General features: G+C 39.0%; 1 protein-coding gene across 2 annotated transcripts in view; it reads right to left on the reverse strand.

Moving 5' to 3' along the window:
* Positions 1 to 25376, reverse strand: part of CNTNAP5 (contactin associated protein family member 5) — a gene marked incomplete at both ends in the record, with an annotated part of 877051 nt that overhangs the window by 111460 nt on the left and 740215 nt on the right. For both annotated transcript variants that reach the window (XM_082841270.1, XM_082841269.1), the window contains 2 exons: positions 1384 to 1623; positions 18155 to 18373. In XM_082841270.1, coding sequence (XP_082697396.1) covers positions 1384 to 1623; positions 18155 to 18373 — 459 coding nt within the window. The remainder of the gene's footprint in view (positions 1 to 1383; positions 1624 to 18154; positions 18374 to 25376) is intronic.

The following is a 25376-nucleotide window of genomic DNA, read 5'->3' on the forward strand; positions in this document are numbered from 1 at the left end:
AGAGAGCCTACTGGGGTGGGATCTCTTTTATTTCGAACTCCCATGTAGGACTGACACTCTGTTGGCCCTGTAATTTCTACCATTAATTTCCTCCTGAGGAGCTCAATGCTTCCCAGCAATAACAAGCAAGTAATTCAAACTAATTGGGGAGGAGGCCAGTGTCAATGAATGAAGAGCTTAAATTATAGTCCTTCAAAGAGAACACTGGGTGCTTTTTCCCCTGCTGTCTTTAAGTTCCAAGAGTAAGTTGAACTAAAATAAAGCATTGTTTGTTAAGGATGTGCTTGAAAAATGTGTTTTAATGAACTGACAAGAATTATTTGTAATTGCCATCATTGTCTGTATGTAAACGGTGTTTCAAAGTGATTAAAACATTTTATTTTAATAGTTTAAATGCTTCTCTTGAAATATTGTTTACCTTCTTGGTCAACAAACTTTTTTTCCATCAATAAACTAAACTTTAAAAGATTCTGCGAAGATTGATAGTAGACCAAATCTTTTGTCCTTCTAGTTGAAAAATACTAAGTATGGATACTGAATAATGAGTTTTTACAGTTTGTAGTTATTTTTAATTGATCCAGAGAATGTACACCATAACCATCATTCCTTGTTTAAGGTGTATATCCAACATATTTAGCTTTTATCAATGACATGAATTCATAAGATTAGGAGGGTGTGTGGAAAGGCACTGGGGCAGGGAATTTTTTTTTTTTTTTTGGCCGCAGGGCGCAGCATGTGGGATCTTAGTTCCCCGACCAGGGATGGAATGTGTGTCCCCTGCGTTGGAAGTGTGGAGTCTTAACCACTGGACGACCAGGGAAGTCCCTGGGGCAGGGATTTTGACTCCTGTGCTCTATTCTCAGCCCCCTGAGGAATTAAGGTGAATCTTCGGGCAAGACGTCTAAAGCCTCAGACCCCACTCATGTCATCTGCAGAACAGGGAGATTTTACTAAATACAACTCACCTACACTCTCCGTCTTGTAAAATGATTTACAGTGGCTTCAAGGTCTCTAAGCGTTTTCCAAGGCTAGATTCTATAATTCTTTGATTACATTTGTGGATGGAGAAATTGGAAATGGAAAGGTTAGTACAACAGAAATGACAGTCCATCTCTCCCGGGGCTCAACTGGCTCTAGGTCACGTCAAGTGTGTTTTCCTGTTCCTATCCATTCAGTTCAACTGGACTGCCAGTATCAATGCACAAGAAGAGTGAGTATATGTAATTATGTTAAGGAGCTATGCAGAGTCTCTAAAGAGAGGGAAACTGAGGAAGAGTAAATGATTGTATGAGGACTGTCTAGGGCATGGGTTTCCTATGATTTCACTACAACCTGTAGGCACTAAAACACAGCACATGGGGAAAACATAAGTTTCTATTGTACCTTTTCTGCAAAAGGGTCCTTCGTACGGTGAATTGGTGCAGTCGCAGAAGTATCCACTGTGCTTCTCCACACACTTGCCTCCGTTGTGGCAGATGCGGCCGTAACTGCTGCAATGGCCCGGGCATCCGGGCCGGACTCCAGACGTGACCTTTGCCCTCTCCTCCAGGTCCAGTTTCTGCCCATTCAAGTGTAAGGAGCGTATGCATCCTAGGAAGCCTTTCTGTCTTGATGATGTTCCCCCTGTGCAGTGAAAAATAAAAGGAAAAAAATATATAAGGTACAGGGTTCACATTTTTGAGGTTTAATATCAGCAGTGGTGATAGTTAATTATTGTGCTGTTGGCATCCCGTGTTGGGCTTTTCTATTAGTTTCCGGTGAGAATTAGGAATTCAAAGAATCTGGGGAAAAGGCATGTGTTTCCTGGCTGGAAAATGAACTCCCCCACTCAAAAAAAAAATAAATAAAGGACTGTGATTCATGTGGAATCCTGTACTTGACATGTTTAAGATACAAAACTTCAGATGGCCCCATTCCTTGCAAATAAAATAAAATGTGCTCTTTGTCTATAGCAGACATTTATCTGAAGGTGAATGCACAGAGTGGGATTGTCTCTCTGGTGAAGTTAGCAGCAAGGTAGGTTAGGTGCACTGAGTTAGAAAAGGCAATGAGTGTTGTAAAGCTTATGCAGCAGAGTGTCATGTACTATGAAGAGGTGTATGTTAGGACCGGACAGACGTGGTGTCAAACTCCATGCCAGTAGCCCATTAGACATAATGACCACTGGACCCCCTAAGTCTCAGCTCCTTGATCTGTAAAATAAGAATAAGTCTATTTCATGTGTTCATGGTAAGGCTTAGTAATCACTGGTCTTCACTATCCCTTCTCTTGAGCCCTCAAAATGGCTAGAACTAGTAGGTTGTATACATATACATACTATTGATTACCCCCAAATTATTATTTAGAAAATAAATTTTTCCTTCTGGAATACAGAATAGAATTGCAACCCAACTTTCTGCTGAGGGTATATCTTGAAGGTTTCAGCGAGATTCATAATGCTTGTTGCAAATTATTTAAGAACACAGGAGATTCAAAGTGACAGAGTGCTTTGTTACTGTTGGAAACCTAGAATCCTACCAACCTAAATCAAAGGATATTAGAAAAATGTGTAAGGAGAGACAACACACCAAGAAATAAGCCAAATTCCAACACCATATTGATTTGGTGTTGGGAATTCTGGGAGCTCCCAGAGAAGACACAGGGCCAGCCTGCCTTTACAAAACACAAATTCTAATTGAAATAAAACGCTTTGGCCTCAAGTCTATTCAAGTGGATAAATGGAGGACACACTCAAGTCTTCAAGGTCTACAGAGTGTCCTAATGGAAAGGAGAAGGTGTTAGAAAACAAGGGCAGTCAATATTATGTGTGTTTCGTGTTTGGTAATTGAAATAATTGCTGCTTTTGTTGTGGTCATCCATTTACAATGCTTGGTGTCAGTTGATTTATCTCTTGTAAAAATAAAATACAGTGTGTGTGTGTGTGTGTGTGTGTGTAAAATAAATAAATAAATAAAAATAATAAAAAAAAGAAAACAAGGGCAGTACTGATGTGTCATTTGTTTACTGTACATAGCTCTCATTTCTGAGCCTCATTTACGTGTAATCCCTCATGCCACAATTTTATTAAAACTTGGTCTTGCAGATGACCGGATAAAAATATATTCCCATCAACGTGGATACAAATATGAATTCCAAATGTATTATCTCTGACCTGGAATATCATGTTAAACAAAAAAAAAGCTGTAAGTTAAATAAATGAAACTATAATGCAAAAAAATAATAATAATAATTCTGGCATGTCAGCCTGGCAGGGTGGACAAGATAATAATTAGCAATAGGGTTGGAAGTAGGGAGAATTCTGTCTTTTCTGAATCACCCCAGGTTATCAAACCCATAAATATATGTATGGTAGTCATTGGCTTCCTCTAAAAGACTGAAACAAAATGTTTTTAAAGAATTAATCTAGTCTCTTATTCTGAAGGCGTGATAAAACTCCACTCTATTTTCAGTTCTGATAAGTGACACTCAAGCAAGCCAGAAGGTCAAACCCACATTGCTTTCTCCTGTCTGCCTCAATTTTAATGAGTAAATCTCCTTTTAACTACAAGATAAATCAATTATAAATACAAGCAGATCATAGGGAAAGGTTCATTATTTCTTTCCTAGAGATGGTGTAGAATAAAGAGAGGAGGATTTATGTAGTCAAATGTTTTGTTTTATTTTCCCCTTTATTTTGTAGTCACTCCCTGTGGTGGATTAGAATAACTCTTCATAAATCTTGTTAGTGGCATTTTTCTTCTAAGCGGAGGTGGAGAATGCAAGATCTATTGCACATCTGCTTGCATGTGACTTAGTCAACACGTTTATAAACAGAGAAGTAGCTGGGGTGGTTTTTCCGGCAGAAATACACTCCTTGATGTTTGAGACATAAAGAGTATGGTGAGAATGACCCCAAACAAGGGGATCCTTTCAATCCTAGATTCTGATAAAACACGACACAAAGAACATGAACCAAATTGCGCAATGAACTAAATTTCCATTTTAGCCTGACTGCTTTTTATTCTTTTTATTCTTTAGAGATTAGGCTCTCCTTTCTTCATGGAGAGGTAATATTGTAGACCAAGAATAGAATGCTTCTAGAAAGATGCTTCCCACCCACACACGCCCAATCGGTGGTTAGCACTCTCCATTTTCTGACGTTACCTACTATGTGCTGTGTTGATGGAGGTGAGAATCTTCCCTGAAACTTGAATACTGTACAGAAAGGCAGCCCCAATCTTCCCTCCCCTTTCTCACTCACAGCCCTTTGCCCCCAACTCTGTCCTGTGGATATGCCCTCCCAGGTATCTCTGAATCGATCTGCTTCTTCCCACACCAAGAGCCATGTCTTGAATCCCTCTCACACTCACTTGAATCCCTTAAACTGAAACAGGCTGGGACCTGGGACCTGGGACCCTTTGCTGCAGTACTTGCACCTGGACAAACATCTCCTCAAGCAACAGATGCAAAGAAACTATGAGGGACTAAAAATAACTGCATGCATGTGCAGCTGGGGCAAATTCTGGACAAGAAGATACAAAAATACCAAAAAGCCCAACCCCCACTTCTGAACAGCTGGGAGCCAAAGCAGGGCACTGCGTGTGCCCCCTGCATACAGCACCACCGAAGGGTGGGCAAACCACCTGAGTCCCAGTAAAGCCTTGCCTGAATTTCTTGTGTGGCCTCTATAGTCAATTTCTATTGATTGGTGTAGGCCAAGAACCCTGGTCAGTATCAGCACCACCTTCTAACGGATCTTACCACCCTCAGCCTTGACTCCTTCCACAGACTCACCGCTTAGCAATCAGAGAGACCAACGAGATGTGAACATTTGATCCTGCTAGTCCTGTTTAATGCCCTTCAGAGACTAGTCATCATCCTGAGGTTGAAGCTCAAATCCTTAGCCTAGATGGTACTGCATAGATCTGGCCTCTGCTTACCTCTTCATCCCCTCCTCTTGCACTCCCTGCCCTGAATTCAGTGCACCAGCCTTTCTGAACTACAGTGTCTCCCCACTGACCATGGTCTTTCTCAACTTCGGACCTCCTCCTGTCCTGTGTATTTTTTTTCTTTGTTTCTTTTTTTTTTTTTTTTTTTTTTTTTAGCGGTACACGGGCCTCTCACTGTTGTGGCCTCTCCAGTTGCGGAGCACAGGCTCCGGACGCGCAGGCTCAGTGGCTATGGCTCACGGGCCCAGCCGCTCCGCGGCACGTGGGATCTTCCCGGACCGGGGCACGACCCCGTGTCCCCTGCATCGGCAGGCGGACTCTCAACCACCGCGCCACCAGGGAAGCCCTGTCCTGTGTATTTATGTGGTGTATTACACACATCTTTCCCCTTACTCTCCACTGCTCACTCTAGTCCATCCCTGCAATCACAAACACACACACTGGCACTCACACACATGCGTCCCTTCATCAATATTTCTGCCTACCCAGGATTTATTTTAGTTAGTTGCCAATGTTTTTAAAACACGAACTACTTGAAATCTAAAAAAAATGATGATACAAATGAACTTATTTACAAAACAGAAATAGACCCACAGACACAGAACATACTTATGGTTACCAAACGGGTGGGGGTGGGGAGGAATAAATTAGAAGTTTGGGATTGACATATACACACTACTATATATAAAACAGATAAACAACAAGAACCTACTGTATAGCACAGGAAACACTACTCAATGTTTTATAATTACGTATAAGGGAAAAGAATCTGAAAAAAGAGTATAATATATATAACTGAATCACTTTGCTGTACACCTGAAACTAGCACAACATTGTAAATCAACTATACTTCAATTAAAAAAAAAACAGACCGTGCCCTTATGTTAGCACTGGGCTTGGCACAGAGTTAATTAATTAATTAATTTAATTAAATAGAACATGAACTATTTAAAAAAATTCTAGTAAGTCATTCATTGAAAAATCAGAAAACCTGTTAACAGTAAAGCTGCTTTCCTGCATGACAAAGCCCAGCTGCACTGGGAGAAGTTCCTGTAAGATAGGACATGCCCTTTCCACTTGGCCACGTTCCCCACCAGGACCACTTCATTCATTTAGACTGCTTTCCTGACCCTTGCAGGTATTTGGATTTTCAGCTAATGCTCTAATATATTTTTATCTCCTTCTTGCCTAGAGTTTAATATAAAATTGAAAGAGGAACAAAAATAAATGTAGCATTATCCTTAAAGCAGATGAGAGTCATGTTTGGGAGTCTTGTACTTAATCTGCAAGCTGTTTAAGAATCCAAACAATGCTTCTAATTCTAAAAAAAAATTAAACATACTTGCTGTATGCTAGAAACTTTATCATTAACTCATTCAATACTCAGTGGGAAACAAGTTATTCTTCATATTATTGACATTACATAGTTGAGGAAACTTAGTGTCAGAGAGATTGTTTTGGCCAAAGTCAAGAATCAAATTGATTTTACGTGGCAGAGCCAGAAGTCTGACTGGGATCTCTTGACCTTCAAAGCCTGAATATCTTCAAAGCCCTAAAATCCTAAAATGAGATATTTGATTAGACAAGTTTGAAATGGAGCAAGATCCTATGGTCCTGACTGCCCTCATATTCTCTGCCTGCCTCTTGTCTGTAGAAAAATTTAGTCAAAGAATAAATTTAATCAGAGAAGTGAGAAAATGCAGAAGCGAAGAAAAACAGTCAAATAGGACAAAATAATAATCGTTTAGTCATTAAGCAAAGTCAAGGACCTTTAGTTCCTCTTCAAGGGCTAGGGATAATATTCTGAGCCGTATCCTGTGAGATGTTTTGTAGATACTGAAACCCCCACCAGGTGGAAGAAGTTAACTACATGATGCCCAGATTGTAGCCATGACATAAGCTGCTACAATTCCGAAAACTGGTGTCAAAGAAATAGGAACAAACAGATCCTGGAACTGAAGATTAGCTGTACTCAAAACAATCAAGATGACACTGATGAGACCACTGCATGACCAATTTCAAGATGACTGCCAGAGCTGACTGTGCTGTTTCTGCATGTAGCCCCTCCCTCTGCCTATAAAACCCTGAAACTCCCCTTTAAAAGCTCTTGCCCACTGATTGTCACTTTGGACATGAGTCCGCCCTCTCCCCCGGTTGCCAGTCTCTGAAACAAAGCAAACTTTCCTTTCCACCAACCTTGCCTCTCGAGTACTGGCTTTCAAGTGGTGAGGAGCCAGACTCCACTTTCAGTAACAATTTGGGTCAGTACTACAACTAAGTGCTGCTTCTACCTGCTTTTTCTCATCTCTTACATGGTTTCTCCCACCTAGTAATATACACATATGCATTTGTCTTCTTAAACCATTAGTTCACCAGCCTCGCTAGAAGCAATTTTGTATGACTCTCTTCTGTTGGCCCTTGGTATCAAGTGTGCTCATTCCTTGGACTGAGTATGAATCAACTCTTAAAAATGTTACCATGATCATTCTAAACCTGTCTTAGAAAACCTCCATGTGTCAGCTCGACAAATGCTCATTGCTTCCAGAGAAACATCTCAATTCCTTGGGCCCTCCTTGAACAAGAGCCTCTGTTTTTCTCATATGTGCCTGCTGTCTTGATCATACATGCTCAAACAAAACTCCTTTGCTGAACTATTTTTTTGGAACAACGTTGAATGTGCCAGGTTGGGCTCCCATTTCACAAAAATAAGCGGTGTCATTCTCTCTCTCTTCTTGAATTTGGAGCAGTTGTTTTCTATATGAACTACTTTGCCTAAAGTCAAGAGTCGAGTGAAGTGCAGGTGTATTGCCATCTAGATTTCAAATTCTAAAGTGGGAGCAGGTTTAGCATGTATATGCTGAATAAAAACAAATGCACTAACCAACAGTTATCTTCTGTTTTTATCCTGCCCCTTCAACTGGCAGAATCTTGGTATCAGAAGGAAATCCTAGTGGAGGCCTTAATTCCAAAACATAATTTCCCTAAGGATAAGGCATGCATCTGGTTATGTTTTGCCAGATACAGGAATCAATAACCACACACGATGTAATAATGCAGGTGGCACTAACTGGATGTCTACAAAGTAAAATAGTGATAGTAAGAGCCAATTTGAACTAAGAGCTTACTTCTTATCAAGCACCTTTACCCATTGCATTTCATAGGCATTTTCTGATTTAACTCTTACCACAAATTGTGGTCCCCAAACAGAATACCAAGTCTCCTCAGAAAACTGGAAAAGGGTTTGTTGATGATTTAGAATCAGTTAACAACAGATTGAAATTGTTCCCTCGTTTGTTTGGTAGAAATGAATGCTGTGAAAAACTTTTGAAGAAGAATTCAGCCACACTTATTGAGGGCCATTAAAGCATTATTATCATTGGCCTTACCCACATTTTAAAATAAATATTCCAAATGGAGCTGGGGAATGATTATACCCAGAAATATTTAATTTGGCTTTATACATAGTCATTACTAATACTTCATTATTTGCACACATAATATAGTTGTATATCTATAATATCCCCCCAAAATAATAATGGCAAATTAATACAATTAAAATTAAAGTATAAGAATGTGGATGGATATAAATATCAACATACCAAATCAATAATGGTCCTATAGAGCAACAATAACCAATTAGACCATGTGATAGCAAGAAAAAAATCCTACTTAACAACAAAAGCAGCCAAACATCTAGAAATTAACTTAAGATCTATGGCTATAAAAAAGAAAATAATAACAATTTACCTTGGCTCATAAAGAATAAATAAAGAGATGGAACATGTTTCCATATAATTTAGCAATGTATAATTATTTCCTTTAATGCAATACAATCCCAGTCAATAACCCAAGAAAATTTGTAACATTCAAGAAAAATTATTTTCATAGAACATGAAAAGCTAATTCTAAAATCCATAAAGAAGGTGGCAGATAATAGTTAACAGAGTGTTAAGAAAAGGAATCAGGTGTGTTTGTGGGGTCGAGGGGAGGGATCGTCCTAATCAAGATCAAAATATGTTCTGTACCCAGTGTCTGCTGCCTGGGGTAGAGACTGCAATTGTGCTGTCCTGGCAGCTTCTTCCTTTTTGTTATGTAAAATTCATTTCTGATAAGCATCAAAATGTACAGTTGCCAAAGTTATGATTATGTATACCTTAATGATTATTAAAGTATTAAAGTATTGAAAAAATTAAAAAAAAATATGTTCTATAAGTATGATGTTGGCACAGCACCTGGAAAAAAACTATGTAAATAAAACAGAGTGGGAAATTCAGAAATACATTCTTTACACAGAGAGATTTTAAACTTTATAATATATACTGGAGGTCCAAGTAACTAGGTAAAAGAGGAACCATGAAATAAATGGAGATGACAAATAATATTTGGGGAAATAAACAAAATTACAATCCTACCTCAAAACCTTAAACAAATTCCACATGCAATAAAGACATAAAAATGACAACAAACAAAACAACGACACAAAAACTAAAAATATTAGATAAAATATTATATAGCAGTTTAAAATAATATGATATTTATACTGACATGCTAAGTTTCCCATGGCATACGTTAAGTAAAAAAGCAAACGAAAACAAAAATACAGCAAGCAAGCTGTGATAGAATACAGAGAAGTATATTGATTAAGTAAATATATCCATAAATAATAACATTGTATGGTGTTTCCTAAGGGTAGTTAAATGTATGTAACTACTTTGATGCCTGGAAAGTGTCATACTAGGCTAATATTGGTCGTCTCTAAGAAGAGCCCTAAGATTATTATTGAATAATTTTACAGCAAACATGTATTTGTGTACTGACTGTATAATTTAAAATAAATGTTTTCATTTATTATGTATATCATGCATAATCCTGCTTATCTTTTTTAGAGGCATTTAAGAAATTATTTCAAGTTTCAAAAGAAACTCCTTGTTATAGAATTATGTATATCTCTAAAAATTCTTTATTAATATATGTGGTATTTGGATATTAGCAAACACTTTTCCCAGAATCAGCATGTTTGTGCCTGTGGGGTGGGTTGGAGTATGTATGGGTTTTCTGCAAAGACTGTTTTTTTCCCAAGACTACAGACCAAAAACAAACATTTGCCTTCTTTTTAGTAGAATGGTGGCAGGGCACAAGATTTTGCCCATTCAGAGCACTATATGGATGTTCTATGGAAATCCCCATTTGGTTATTATTTACAATTCAGAGGGAGGTGAAGGAAACAAGCAAGCAATTGAATTGTGCCTGTTTCTGTTGCCCACAGAATTGTGGAGCAGTAGGGAACTAGTTCCACCACAGTTCAAGGTGTCTGATGTAGTGGTCCAACTGTCTTGCTAAAGAAGCCTCTGAATTATTGCTTTGCATCTCATTTGGAGATACCCCTGAGAGAATATCAAGATGATGGGGCAGGCATTTGCAGCAACATGGATGGACCTAGAGATTATCATACTAAGTGAAGTAAGCCAGAAAGAGAAAGACATATATCATATGGTATCACTTATATGTGGAATCTGGAAAAATGATACAAATGAACTTATTTACAAAACAGAAACAGACTTACAGACATAGGAAACAAACCTATGGTTACCAAAGGGGAAATGTGAGGGGGAGGGATAAATTAGGTGTTGGGATTAACATATACACACTACTATATATAAAAGAGATAAACAATAAGGACCTACTTTATAGCACAGGGAACTCTACTCAATACTCTGTAATAACCTATAGGGGAAAAGAATCTGAAAAAGAATGGATATATCTATATGTATAGCTGAATCACTTGGCCATATACCTGAAATTAACACAACATTGTAAACCAACTACACTCTATCATAAAATAAAAATTAAAAAACAAAAAAATGTTCTGTCAAATGATTTAAAAAAAAAAAAGATGATGTGGTAGGAAAGTCTGCCATAATCCTCATCACAGAGTCTGGAATAGTGACAGGAGCCAGTTTGACCAGATGAGTCCCATCTCCCATCTCGCAAAGATGAGAGCACAGTCATCCCTCACTTTGCTTCCTTCTGCCACCGTTTTTGAAGATGAAAAATCACTGAGAAAATCACTATCAAAAACAACCTTAAATCACCCTCCTTGCAAGAGCAACTGGATAAGAAATATCATAGGAGCTCCAGGTCTTTTCTAGAGTCAGCGGAGAAGCTACTTGCTTCTTCCAGGCTGGCTGCCAGGCCAAGTCATTGCCCAGATGACAGCAGCTTCAGGGTTTCCTGGAAGTTGGGGCCCGTGGAAATCACTCTAATTAGTTTTCTCCAGGGAGGCCCTGCTGAGAACAGAGATTCCCTCAGAAGCTGAACCACAGACCCATTCAAGGAAATACGTCAATAAAGTAAAAGCATATAAGCTTTAAGAATTTTCCCTAATAGTCCCACCTGCCCTAGAGTGATTTTATGGTTGAGCTCAGGAGACCCTGAAATACAAATGGAGCCTACAACTCACTAACGGGATAGTAACAGTGGCAATTCATGGCTAACAGTTCTCACAATCCAGTCTACTAACATTGTCCTGACTTTCTGATGCATGTGTGCAGTAATCATTTTGGGGTTCTTTCTTATTCCAGCTTCTTTTGTGGAAGTGATGGCTGCTATATGACTAGGGATACGTCATCAAATGTGGGAAGCAACTCTCTCCTTTCAGAAAAATTACCTGAAACTTGGAAATAAAGCAAAAAATGGATGATATTTGTCCAGTGGAGATGCAGATAATTTCTTTCCAGCGTAACAGATAACTCCGAAGATGGCCTGGTGAGCAACGGTTTATATTTAAATCTACAACTTTATTCTAACTTTCGTGTTGTTAAATTCTCCGTACATATGCCAGCTTTTTAGATGCTCTCTGAACTGATCATGCCATCTTAATGGCTTCCTCATTAATTAGAGTGACATAAAATCTTTGACTCATGTTTAGTTTCTGTTCACCTGAAATTCATTTTAGCTTTTGGAAGATTAGATTTTAACACATACTACCAGGATCAGTTAAAATGGTGTTACTTATCATTAGAAAATATGAAACTTATGGAAAGGCCTCAATCACACAGTGCACAATAACTGGGGCTAGTAATAACATAGTAATAAAATACTAAGATATCTACAGAACTTTTAGTCTTTTGTAAACATGATTGAAGAGGAGTCTGCCAGGTAGATCAAGGGTGGGGTTGCCCATCCTAGTTTGAGAGTCAGGACCGTCAAGAGAATGTGGATCAAAAAATGCAAACTCGACTCTAAGGAAGCAATTGAATTTAAAGGGTGTTTTGGAGAAGAAAGTGGGAGAAAAGGAGGCATTCTTTTATGGTTAATTCTTGGGAGGAATGAAAAAGAAATTTATCTTAAAAAATTACTTTGATTAAAAAACTGTGTGTGTGTGTGTGTGTGTGTGTGTGTGTGTGTACTGCACAATACATCCATGTGATTGTGCCTCAGGTAGGGTTCTCCAGCAAACAGGCTCTGAGATGAAGTTAAAGGGGCAGGATGTTTTTCAGGGGGAACCATTGGGAACCACACTTTTGAGCCAGAGAGTCAGGAAGCAGAAGTGGGCAAAGGAGTGAGCTCTGGCGCAGGTCTGACAGTCTAGAACAGCCCCACAGAGAGTGCTGGAGCTAGAAAAGTCCATCAGAGATATGCTTCCTTGGGCCAAAATGGTTGTGCCTTTGTACCCTGGACTCAAGTGATTATTGTCTGTGGACCTCCCTGGAAGGATGTCCTGAAGAGATGCAGTAGCTGAAGGGGCAAAGGGAGACTGTCTTCCAAGAGCACTTCCAGCAGCAGGGCCTTCTTGAATGGGGTCCTGGGCAGCACATCCTAGAGTCTACGCACGTTCCTAAGCCTCTCTACACAGGGGCCTGAGACGACCCTCACCCTTCAGCCTGAGACATGGATGGTGAAGCAGGAAGCTGAATTAAAACATGGCACCTCTCACCTCTTCTACAAAATTGCCTTCCCCAACTCAAGTGTATCTGAAGCCAAATCTTTTTCTCTCTGAATCAGAAGAAACTTGGTAACACAATGAGAACAGAGTGTAAATCTACCAATAACATGTTCAGAGAGTTCTGACTACATCTTCTTCCCCACCATTGTTCTGCTCCAAGGCTTTCTCACCTCCTCCTCTGAGTCATCAGCTTTGTCTCCAGAGCCTTGGAGAAATAGAAACAGGTTATCGGCAGCATTGCAGCATCAGTATGCCAGGCTGGGCCCACTCTTTTCTAAACTGGAGCTTCCCTGGTTGTCCTGGTTACATCAGCTCAATGGCGCCTTGGCTTTGGAAAAGACACAACAACTTCTCACCTCCCTCAGTTTGGGTCCTTGAACATCCAGAGTGTACTATTTTATTTTCCAGAAATATCTGGCTTGAATTTCATTTTATAATTATCACCCTAGCTCCCCATGAACGGTGCTGTCTTAATGTTTTCTTTCTTTACTGAGTTACAGATTTTGATGAATGGCAGTGCCACAGTAACTAGAATGACTGCTTCTACCGTTGAGTTTTTGTGAGGTCCAAATCTCAGGGCTTTTCTCCCTGGGCTGCATGAGAACATGATGCCATGTTGTACCTTTCTTCAAAAACAGATAGTATGCTTTGAGATATGTTTTGTCAAAGGCAGAATTAAAACTTAAAAAAGTGAAACTGTACAAGAAAATTGTACATTCTCCTTCAATGTCACATTACCAATCTAATGCGGCCAGTATAGGATGAAATGAGCTTCAATTAAAGCATAAGAGATTGTAGATAAACATTTCCAAAAGGGTTTTGGAATATTAGGGGGCAGAAAATACTAACATGGGCTATTGGGATGGGTTCATTGTACTCAACTCTCAACATTTGCAAGATGAGACAAAATTTTGTGGAAGGGGTCATTTAATCATTCACTTCTCCGAAAATAAAAAGAACCAGTGTTCCTTCAAAGCACTTTCAAGCTCTAAGAATCTGTTTGTGGAGCAGAAGTGGTGTTGGGGGAAAAAAATGCATGAGGAAGCAGGTGGCTCTTCCTCATTTTTTTTCTTTTTTCATTGTAGAAGCGTTGAGTGACTGCCACTTGGTAGGTAACAAGGAAGCAAAGCATTCACGGGACTTGCCCGCTAGTGTTCTGAGGTCTCCTAAAACTTCTTAAACGAATCAGGACACGTTCTCTTATTTAACTACTATGGGGAATATCAGAAATCATGTATTAATTTTTTTACTAAGCTAATTTTTTTACTAAGATGATTCAAGTATACTTGACATATTAGTTAACTTTGAAAAAATAAACTTGTTGGTAAAACAGATCTTATCATCAGAAATGTATAGGATGCTGAAAAGACAATTTCTTTACTTTTTGTTTCACCACTGACATCCTCCATGCGCAATGGTTTTATGTAACGAATATGCTAAAAGGTGATTTTCCATTTCTTCCTTAACATGAAAAGGATGTGTATCTCCTCCTGTGCTTTGAGACACAGTACATCTTCCAGACAGAAAACTCTACTGGCCTGTGTCAGGAAAGCCATCCTTGTGGGGCACTTGCAAGTGTAAATATAAGTCACTATTCCACAGAGAGACTCTAGCAGTTTCTGAAGTGTCAGGGCAGAGAGCAAATGAGACCCACCTTTCCTGGTTTCACTGCTGACCTCGCTTTTGACACACTTCACCTGAAAATAATAATAATAATTCCCAACCAGTGTGGAACCAGGAGCAGCACCGTGGGTAGGGGGGAAATCGCTTCAACTTTATGATTTACCAAGTCAGTGAAATACTTCCCCCAAGGAGTTCTAAGTGGGCGTTACTTCAGTTTATTTTGACACAAATAAAGCAGCTGAGCCAAAAAAAAGAAAAAATAAAGAAAAAGTTCCATAAAAGGCCAAAAAGATAAGAAGAAAGTAAGGCAACACAAAAATGAGACTCACAGGCTCACAGCTTTACAAAATGTCCATTCTATAATTGCAACATATTTGGAAAGATGGGGTGTCAGATTTGGGGACAAAGAGATACTTTCTTTGCTGTGACATCCACATGGGCATGAGGGTAAGGATGATTGTCATGCTTAATATACAGATGGAGATGGGACATCCTCAAGTTGTAAGGGATCAGTTACCAGACTCATCAATTTCATTCTGCAAATAATAAAGACAATGAATCCACTTAGGCTAGTTGTTTCTCTACCAGGGTCCCATGGTCTGTTGGCAGTTGACCTGGAGTTCTTACCCAGATCTCTTCATTTCATTTTCAGCCATAAGTGCTAGTTCTTGGATTTCTCTTGCCTTTTCCTCATATTAACTTGAAAAGCTAGTAGGGAAGAGCAAAGTGAGGGATGATACTGCCAAGAGTTTTAAAGATGAAACTACCCCCAGCTTGCAGTGCACATTTCAGAAGCTCTGTGTTATGAAGCTTCTCCTACTCTATTCAAGAAATGCGACCAGTAAAATGGCATGGTTGCAATTGTCCCTAACTATCAGGGAAATAAAAGCTTGAAGTTAAAATATTGATTCTGGGAATCCAGCATGCATTGACTCAGGTATCAGCAATTCAACTTGTCACATTCCAATGACAGGGGCAGTGCTAAGAGATATATCCATTCTATAAAATTCAACCTGTTTCTGGTACTCGGAAAGCACTCACAAGCACAGCAGCAATGCCATTGATTACCATACTTGAACGATGCTATGTTTTGACTGAAAGATCCTTCAGAGGTTAAAGGTATCTAGACAGACATATCCAAATTAATATTTAAGTACTGTCACAATCAATCTATCCCAGTAAAAATAGATAATGAACAAGGACCTACTGTATAGCACAGGAAACTATGCTCAATAACCTATGTGGGTAAGGAATCTGGGAAAGAATGTGTGTATGTATACGTATACAGAATCCCTTTGTTGTACACCTGAAATTAACACGACATTGTAAATCAAATATACTTTAATTAAAAAAAATTTTAAACAGCACACCACAATCATATCTTTTTCTGCCTAGCAAATATAAAAATCCAGTGACTCAAATTTTCTGAATGATAGAGAATGCAATTCGTCATTTTGGCTGCTCTAGCTAAGTAGAGGCCTTTTTTTTTAAACCACTGAATCATACAAACTGGAAATATTGGGACTTCAATTTTTTTGGCCACCTGACACTTCTAAACAGGTTGAACACTAAACAACAAAATTCAAACCAACAGACTAAAATGGCCTCCAACAGCATGTTTTTCTTCTTCAAGTACATTAAGACAAATTCAATAAATCAGAGTACCATCTGAGATGGAGCCTATTGGGAAGAAACATACCAGAAGCAGGTGCTCTTGCTGCAGCTGACCTTGGCTCCAGCTAGAGCAAGGTATCTCTCCAAACCCCTAGATATGCTCTTACTCATTGCATTTGTGATCAGTTAACAGAAACATCTAGAGATAAAAACCCGCAAGGAAACACAGCTGCCTCTTTTCCCTTTCGAGTTGCACAAAGTTTGTCACATATTCATATCATTCACATATGATAATTTCATAACTACATGAAATTTGCATGAAGGGATTAAAAAAATTCCATCTTTATATACACCTTTCAGCCAGAAAGATTCATCAGTACTGCCTGAAGATAAATTAAACTTTGGCATGGAATATAATTTATGAAAATTGCAAACTACTTGAATTGATTACACCAAAAAAGACATTAAATATTGATGACTAGCAAACTTATTCAGAGCAATAAAATGTGATGTTTAAATAGAATGAAAACATCAATATAAATTTAAAAAATATTTTAATACTAAATCATATCACTGATGTAGGTTGAGTACTTTTTCATCATAAAATCATTTTTAATCACTTATATCTTAGCTTCTGATGGATAGGTAAAACATGATAGATGAAGAAAGAAATATGATTCCTGTTGGAAAGAGAGATTACAGATTCTGTTACTTCTTTTCTTTTAGCTGGTATGGTCTTAGTGACAGATTTCCTCAGAGTTAAAAGTTGCACAAACCCAAACTTAAAAGAAGCAAGTAAGAAACACCCATTGATTGCTGATGGCATTTCATTACTAGCAGTAAAGCTATGTAGTGTGAGAGTTGGTAAAATAAATACATAAGGAAAGAAAAGTAAATCTGGGTATACTGGCAAATTTTACAACTAATTTATGCTTCTGTTCTAAGCATCTGAGTTTCAAGTTTTATGTAAGAGCAGTGCCTTGGTTTTGATAATAATACAATATCCCTAACATTTACAACTCTATTTGTTTTTAAAGCTTTATAAGCCCTGCTCAACCTACTTTCAAAAAATCCTTTCTAAACTGTAGCTATAAGGCAGACGTTTCCTACCTGGACTAATGTGGCTAACCTCTCTCTCCCTCTCTCTTTCTGCCTCTTTGTCTCTCTCGCACAGCACACACACACACACACACACACACAGAGTGAGCTCTTTGAAAAGAAGTTTCATTGCTCAAGTCATCTTTCAATCCCCACCATCTGACAAGGTGCCTGATTTGTTTTAGGTGCTCACTGACTGCTTATGGAATGAATGAATGATTCAGTGAATGATGTTTGAGGCTTCCCAGGCCCTACTGCCAGCAGTGGCAGCCAGTTCAGAGGAACAACTTATCTAAAGGTTGATTCTGAGTCTCATGGTGTAAATGACCAGTGGAGAGACATCTGCTTAGGGACCAGGGCTGCTTTTCTGTGCAAGTTATCAGGCAGCCGCCTAAGTGACGTGATTTCAGGGAGTATCAAAGAAGCTCGTAGTTTAAAAACCAATAGCTCCCTCCACCACCATATTACTGATGCCCTAAATCCCTTGGAGATGCTATAATGTATTTCATTACATGGTTATCAATAATTATCTGGAGTCAGGTATCACTAGGAAGGGTGAATGGTAGCCCACTGACTTAAAGTCAACTTCTAATAAGGTTTAAATAGCTGATACATCCTTTTTTCTAAGAGTAGGTTTTGATTATAGGGATGAAAAGTAATAGAGGTTCCCGGACATCTGAGAATATAATATGTACAAGGAGAAAAAATACAAATAGAGTTTGAAACCCCCTCAAACTTTGCTAAGAGATGACATAATCTTCCATTGTTGTAGCTAATAAATCTAGCAAGGAAGAATCTGCGAAATTACGTTTATAATTATAAATGCCTTATGGAATATTTTAATCATTTCCCAGGTCTAAATTAAAATAGTAATTTTCCTTGGGCCTGGTTCCACAGTGGTTTTGTAGGGTTTTTAGCACACAGGGCACCTTAAGATGTCCCCTACCTACGAACAGCTGGCTGTTGAGCTGTAACCGGAAATGACCCTCCTCTGAGGTCTCCCTGGTCATCCTTGGGAGGTTGTCCACCTGGAGTGAGGTCTCCTTGAGGTTCCTCTCGGCCCGGACATAATGCCATTGGTTGTCATTCAGAGGAGAAGAGGACTGGACTATGAGCTCTATGGGGCCATTCCCAACATCAATGGCAAAAGTGATCTCGGAAGGAGCTGAAACCAGAAAGGAAACAGGTAAAAAGATGAAGGGAGTTGTCAGTGCATTTAGGGCACAAGCATACCCTGAACGAATGATAAAAACTATCGTACATCAACAGCTAGGTAGAGAGGCCTTCAGATGAAATCCCCTCAGTATAAAAACTACCATTAATGGTAATAACTACCAACTACTAAACCTCAAGCTCTTTTTTTGTCCCAGTTGGTTCTCATTGTGAGAATTCAAGAAATAGGATAGGGACCAGGGTCACTGATGCTGATCTGACAAAATGCACCTGCTCCAAGGTTCTGGGTTTTCTGGATCTCTTCTGACTTCAACTGTGTCCTCATGGACAGCTATAGATACTTGGTTAGCTAAGCAGCTACACTCCTGCGAGGAGAAGACCACATCCTGGAAAGTCCAGTGCTTGGTATTATTCATTATGCATGTTATAATAATGTATTTCATATATATATATATATATATAACATATTATTATGTGTATTATATATATTATTATTCTAAAATGTATTATTTCATCAATACATATGATACAAGAATTCATGCTATTCCTTATGACTTTTTTTTTAAAAGGAGGCTCAGAAATTTTAAGTGCCTTGTCTGCATCACTGCAAGTGGCAGTGTCTGGGAACAAACACAACCCTATCCCCCCAACTCCCCATGCAGGGCTCCTTCCATGACCCTTTCTGCCCTTCTATAGCAATCTGCTTATCGTACAAGACAGGAAAGAGCCAGTCAGGGGTAATGTTACCTGTGATGATGATGATGTTGATGATGATGATGACAGGAAGATAATAGTAGTGGTCATCATGGTGATAGTTGTGGTGGTGATGATGATGGTGGTGATGATAGGGATGATGATAGTAATGGTGATGCTGATGGTGGTGATGCTGATGGTGGTGATAATGTTGATGGTGGTGAAGGTGATATGGTGATGGTGATTGTGGTGATGGTAGTAGTGAGGATGGTGGCGATGGTGATGGTGGTGATAGTGGTGATGGCGGTGGTCATGGTGATGATGGGGATGGTGACAGTGGTGTTATCACCATTAACGGAGAGAGAGAGAAGTAGCAGCAGCACAGTAGTACAATGCACTCTGAGGAACACTGCCCATAGATTATCTCATTTTAATCCTCAAAGCAACTCTATGAGAAAGGTCTCATTTTTATGCACATTTTATGGGTGAGAAAATGAAAGTTCAGAGAAATAGAAATAATTTGCTTGAAGCTGCCTAGAGAGTAAGTAGAATCTGACTCCAAAAGTATAATCTCCATCTTTCTTCTCTATTTTAGTATACCTTCTTGTATTTTCTTTAATTATGTAAGAATTCTAAATCTGAAGGATGTGGAGAGGTAAATTATAAATTAAAGTTGAGGGAAAGACAGTCCTCTCTCAGGAAGAGGAGCCTTCATATTCCAGACCTTCCCTTCCTTATCAGCACCTTGTGATGGCCCCCCTCCTTTACACCCGAGATAGGACATGTGTATTTCTTTGACAAGGTCATCAACTAACAGATCTGAATATTCAGCAATACCAAAGGTCAGTCATCACCCTGGACCACTCCTTTCTCAGGCTTTAAACCCTAACAGAAAGCCAGGCTTGGTATAAGAAGCCCCCAATATGCAGAATTTCAAGTAGCAGAGAGTTTGAATTGCTCGCCTTCCTGGTGAATGTGAGCCCTGACTGCAAAGAGAGGCAATAAGATAGAAGCTTTACAAATGGGATTTGAGACCTGGACTCTGGCACCCTCCATGACCTGAGGTAAGTTTTCGAGCTTGTCACCTCTTACTTTTATCCTTTGTAAAATGGGAATAAAAACAATACCTAATTGTCAGGTTGTTTATAAACTCATCCCGACAATGTTTTTAGAACTGTGCCTGGCATGTAGGATGTACTCAACAATGATAGCTATTGTTATTATTATCATCACCGTGGCATGGTTCACCAACCCAGTCAGTTGTCTTTGGCTCATAAACCCATGCATTAACGGAAACAGAATTGAAGGGAGCAAATCAGATTCAACAATTGAAAGATTAAATAAAAGTGAAGTTAGCCCTTTGAGCCATTGCCTGTTTCTTATCAGGCCACCAATGCTACCTTGCAGCCCTGCTTATCTTGAGACCAAATAAACAATTACTGAGATATTGAGCATAAGTGTATTTCTCTCTAAAAACATAGGTAAAAACTCTTGAGGTTGAAGGGGAGGAATGCTAAAGATTTTCCTAAAAGTCTTCCTGCAAAGCTGGTCTTGTGGATATCCAGTTCCATGCAGACAGCACATCTCTGTGGAAGGAAGGCTTGCTCCACTGCTGTGACGGCCTGCCACCCCCTGTCACCACTACCTCCTTGTTAGTTTCTGGTCTGCACTTATCTCTGCCCCTGCATTTATCCCTCTGTTGTATAATGATCTGGTTATAGTCTGTCTCCCCAGCTAGTCTGCAACTTATAGATGAATTGGACACCCAGAACCTAGGATTGGGCCTTGTATACAGGAAGCTCCCATCAAACTAAAATTTCATTCATTAAAATGTTACCCTGTACACACTAAATGCAATTTTGTAATTTTCTTTCTTTCTTTCTTTCTTTTTAGTTTTATACCAAGGTGTTCGATTCCTTAAAAACCTTCTAAAATTATTATTATTTAACTTTATTCAAGTCACTATTAAAGACCTACTATGTTCAACTCACTCCTCCTAGAACTAGGGGAGAATCAGTGAAATGCAATAATAATAGCTAACATTTATTGAGCGCTTACCATGACCCAGGCACTCTGCTAAGCATTTTTCATGAATCAACTCCCTACAATCATATGAGAAAGGTAATATTTTACAGAGGAGGAAACTGACCCACAGATAGCTGAGAAGCTGCTCCAACCCAGAGGGGGCAGAGTCAGGATTTAAATCCAGGTGATGTGTCTCTGGAGCTCACTTTTTAACCCACTTGTCCTATGAGAAAACCACCATCCCCAAAACCTATGCAGTCCCTACCTGGCAGTCAAAGCTAGGTATATAATATGGGTGCCTGGAAAAAACTGAATGAAAATAAATGTAAGTACATGGTGATACCTCCAACACTGGCTAGTGACTTGGAAGACAGGACACCTGAGGCCAATGTCAACTAGATCTCATTTTCTGGGGGGATGGGCATATCTCAGTGGTTCTAAATGGGAAAGCTGGAGGCCCAGTGGCAGCATTACCTCTAACATGAATTTACCATCTTCTCCCCGCAACTGTCTGACAAATATCCTCCCTTATCATTTACACCCTATGGTTCAAGACAACGCGAAGGAGTCACTGGAGTCTTTCAGTGGGTTTTTACCCAGCCAGGGCCTGTGCTAAGCAGAGATGAATGAAACAAAATGAGCTCATGGTGTACTTTTGAGAAGACTGACCAAGAAGGGGCATGTCAAGCGGAGGAAACTGCCACAAGCATGAGAGATTGTACACCAAGTGGTCCTAGGAGATGAGAAGATGCCTTCTAAGTCTCCTGTACAATGCTCTTCCTTCCTCAAACTGTGACACCATCTTGTGTTCTCAGCCCTGCACAGGCCAGGCATGTGAGATGTCTCAGGCACCATAATGGAATAAAGTAGAAGATGCAAGGCCTTAATGTAGTCTCCTAACCTCTCTGACCTCCCATGTATTCATCTGTAGAATGAGAAGTAAATGAAATATTGTTAAACATTTTTGGACACATGGACTCTTGGAGGCGCTGATGGCAGCTGTGGCTCCTATTCCAGAAAAAAAGCACACACAGTTTTGCATTAAGTTGTAAAGACCTGCTGAATGTCCTATGCCTCAAAACATGGAGGAAAATCATGCTATTTTCTCACCTTCTAACATTCTTGGCTCTTGAGACAGTTTTGCAAAGCAGAGTAGGGAGTTGTTCGAATGAACAGAGAATTGAATCCTGGATTCTGAATCTTACTGGGTGATGCTGGGTGTGTTATTTACCCTCTCAAGGCTCACCTTCCTCATCTGCATATTGGACTGTGAGTTGAACATGAAAATCATAATGCAATATCTTGATGATTATAGATGAGATTATTTGAAAACAAAATTAAATAATGAATATAAAACATTCAGTACTATGTCTAATTAGAGTACTCAACCATTTAGTATAAATGTAATTATTGTTAGAATTAATCTTTCCTATTCTTGAGGATCTGAGGATTGTATCTTCAAGTTACCATCACAGTTGGTAATATTATTGATATGACACATTTGAAAGAACTCAAATTTCTAGATATATAGATATAGATGAGGACATAGATATAGATATAGATTTAGTTGTTCCTCCATCCCTCCTCCCCTCTCTACCAAGAGGACAAACATTAACCACCTGGAGACAACGTTAGACCCTATCAGCCTCGAGATGCCACCAGAAGAATCTACATAACAAACTTGACTAACTAGCTTTTATCTCTACTTTCAAAGCCTAAAACTGCTTTCCTTTATCCTATTATTTTTCCAAAAATTTATTGTTCTCTCTTATACATGTCATATGAACTGGAGGTCTAAGTCACCTCATTGAGTCACTCCTTTCCTCTGGGTATCTCCCATCCCTACATGAGGTATACATGTTAATAAACTTCTGTTTGTTTTTCCTCTTGTTATTCTGTCTTTTATCACATGGTTCTCAGCCAAGAACTCAGACTTTTAGGAATGAAAATGTTTTTTTTTTTTCCCCTACAGGCTTTAAGGTCAGCTAGCTGCCCCTACCACCCAAGGGGTAAGGCTGGGCTCTGGAAAAACCAGTCTGAAATCTTTACTTCCCTGTCTAGAGGCATTTGTTCCTAGGTAGTCAGAGGAGTTGCATATCAGGAGGATTGTGTGGACAGCTGGCAAAGAAGTGCTTTCCCACCAGCTGAAATGTGGCTCCTTCTTGAGGGAAAGATAGCCTTGACGGAAGTAGAGATTCAGAAGTCAGAGCAGGGAGAGAAATAAATTAGACCACTGCTAACATTTGTTAAACTCCTGAATCCAACCAGAAATAAAGTGCTCCACCAATTCCGGACTTGGTCACCTGTCCTGGTACCAATAAATTCCCATCCTTGTGTCTATCAGTTAAGATTGAATTTTCTTTTAATTGCAGCCAAATGCATCTGATCGACATATGGGCATCAACAATTCCATTTTCATAAATAAGCACTGAAGGGGTGAGGAACTTGCTCACAATTAGAGTTAGAGAAACAGAAATTAGAATACACACTGGATTCTCACCAGTAGTCTCTTTCCGCTATGCCATACTGATCGCAACAGCCATTTCCTTCTCGTCCCCCATCCACTCCAAAATATCTGTTTCAACCTGCACAGCCATTATGAGCTAATTGTCAAAATAGCTATTTTTTTCTCAGTCTCATTTGGAACAAATCCATTAAGACTTGAGGATATAATGAAGCATCTTGCCTTTCATAGAATATGGACTAATCTTAAAGCTACAAAATTCAAATGTCTTAGTTGGAAGTGACCCAGAAAGAAATAAATTGAAAATTTTATGTAAACTTCTTGTTCCCTGTCCAACAATTCGGATACATCAATTTTGAAAACTTCTGTTCAGATAGTTACAGAGGAATACTCCTTGGGGATGAGGAAGAGATCTACTTGAGAAATCTACTACATTTATGTGAAGGACATTTTCTTTCTAAGAAGATGATCTGTAGAGGAATCTTACTATGAACACTTTAGGGTGAAAATTCCATCTGTGTAAAAGACATAGGTTGAGTGCAGCTGTTAGTAAGAAATGCAAGATAAGCCCCATTTGTTTGTCTGTTTTTCCTTTTAAATAATAATAATAAAACAAAATATTTTGAAAATTTTGAGGCCTTGTACTTTAAAAAAGTTTATACAAAATCTTCCTCTTTCAAAAAATACATATTCTCTGATCTGGTGAAAAAGTGTGCACTGAACAATGACATCAATGGATTTTAAATTTTTATCAGACTTAATACCACTTGCACTGAAAACATTTTTGTGCAACCCAAAGGACAAAATATAGTATGAGGAAGTTCAAACAAATTGGACACTGAAATATAATTAACACGAAATCATCACTCATTACCTTGTGATAATATGCCATGACATTTGCTGCTGCTTTAATGAATCGAAAGGCCTTAGGGCCTGATTGTTATTAAATTTACATTGAGGTTATTATATCCATATTATGAAATGGCTGGCACTCAACTCCACATATTTAAAGCCTGGCCAAGGTAGCTATGAGGGATCTTATTTCACACTAAAGCCACAAGAGCTTCCTGCCATTAATAGTCTAAATCATTGGAGTAAAAGGAGACTACAACTACCCGTTAAAGAGATACCTTTCCTTGTATTGGGCTGTAGCTGCAGAAGAAACACTTAGCTGCTCTGTGCTCTGCAGGAGACCTGTACATGCACTTCAGCCATCTCCTCCAGCCAGCACTTTTGTCTCTTTTTCTGGAGGTCTCAAATTTCCACGTTTCTGTTGCTAAGACATTATTACTTAGGTTTTCAAGGGTATTTCATGCTGTCACATTATTATTGTAATATGGTCAATTGCCACAATCAAATCATAGAAAACATGTATTTAAAACCAGGTAAATGAGGCACATAGCGAAAAGCATAAGTCTTCATGGTCATGGCTTTAATAAGGGCTAGATGGCGGGAGCAGTCCACCTTGTGTATAAGAAAGAAGTGGGTATAATGAATGCAGAGAATCAGAAAACTAGCAAAAGCAACTAAAAGTAGATCTTTTTTTTTTATTATTGCCACACAACAGTAATTCTAAATAATGTCAGCAATGAAACATTCCTCCACCGGGGGTGGGGGGGAAACTTTTGTAGGTTTAAGTTGTAACAAATGCTGATGTTAGTATTAATTTTTAATAATGTGTAAGCTTCAAAGAGTACCTTTTATTACCTACCACATATTATATTCAAGAGGGAAGTTAACATAGAGAACTCCTGACGTACCATTGGCTCCTGAACATACAGACTAAAATATGTGTTTGTTTTTAAGAATAAGA

The sequence above is a fragment of the Leucopleurus acutus genome, assembly GCF_964270905.1.
Source record: "Leucopleurus acutus genome assembly, chromosome: 6".
In the NCBI taxonomy this organism is placed as follows: Eukaryota; Metazoa; Chordata; class Mammalia; order Artiodactyla; family Delphinidae; genus Leucopleurus; species Leucopleurus acutus.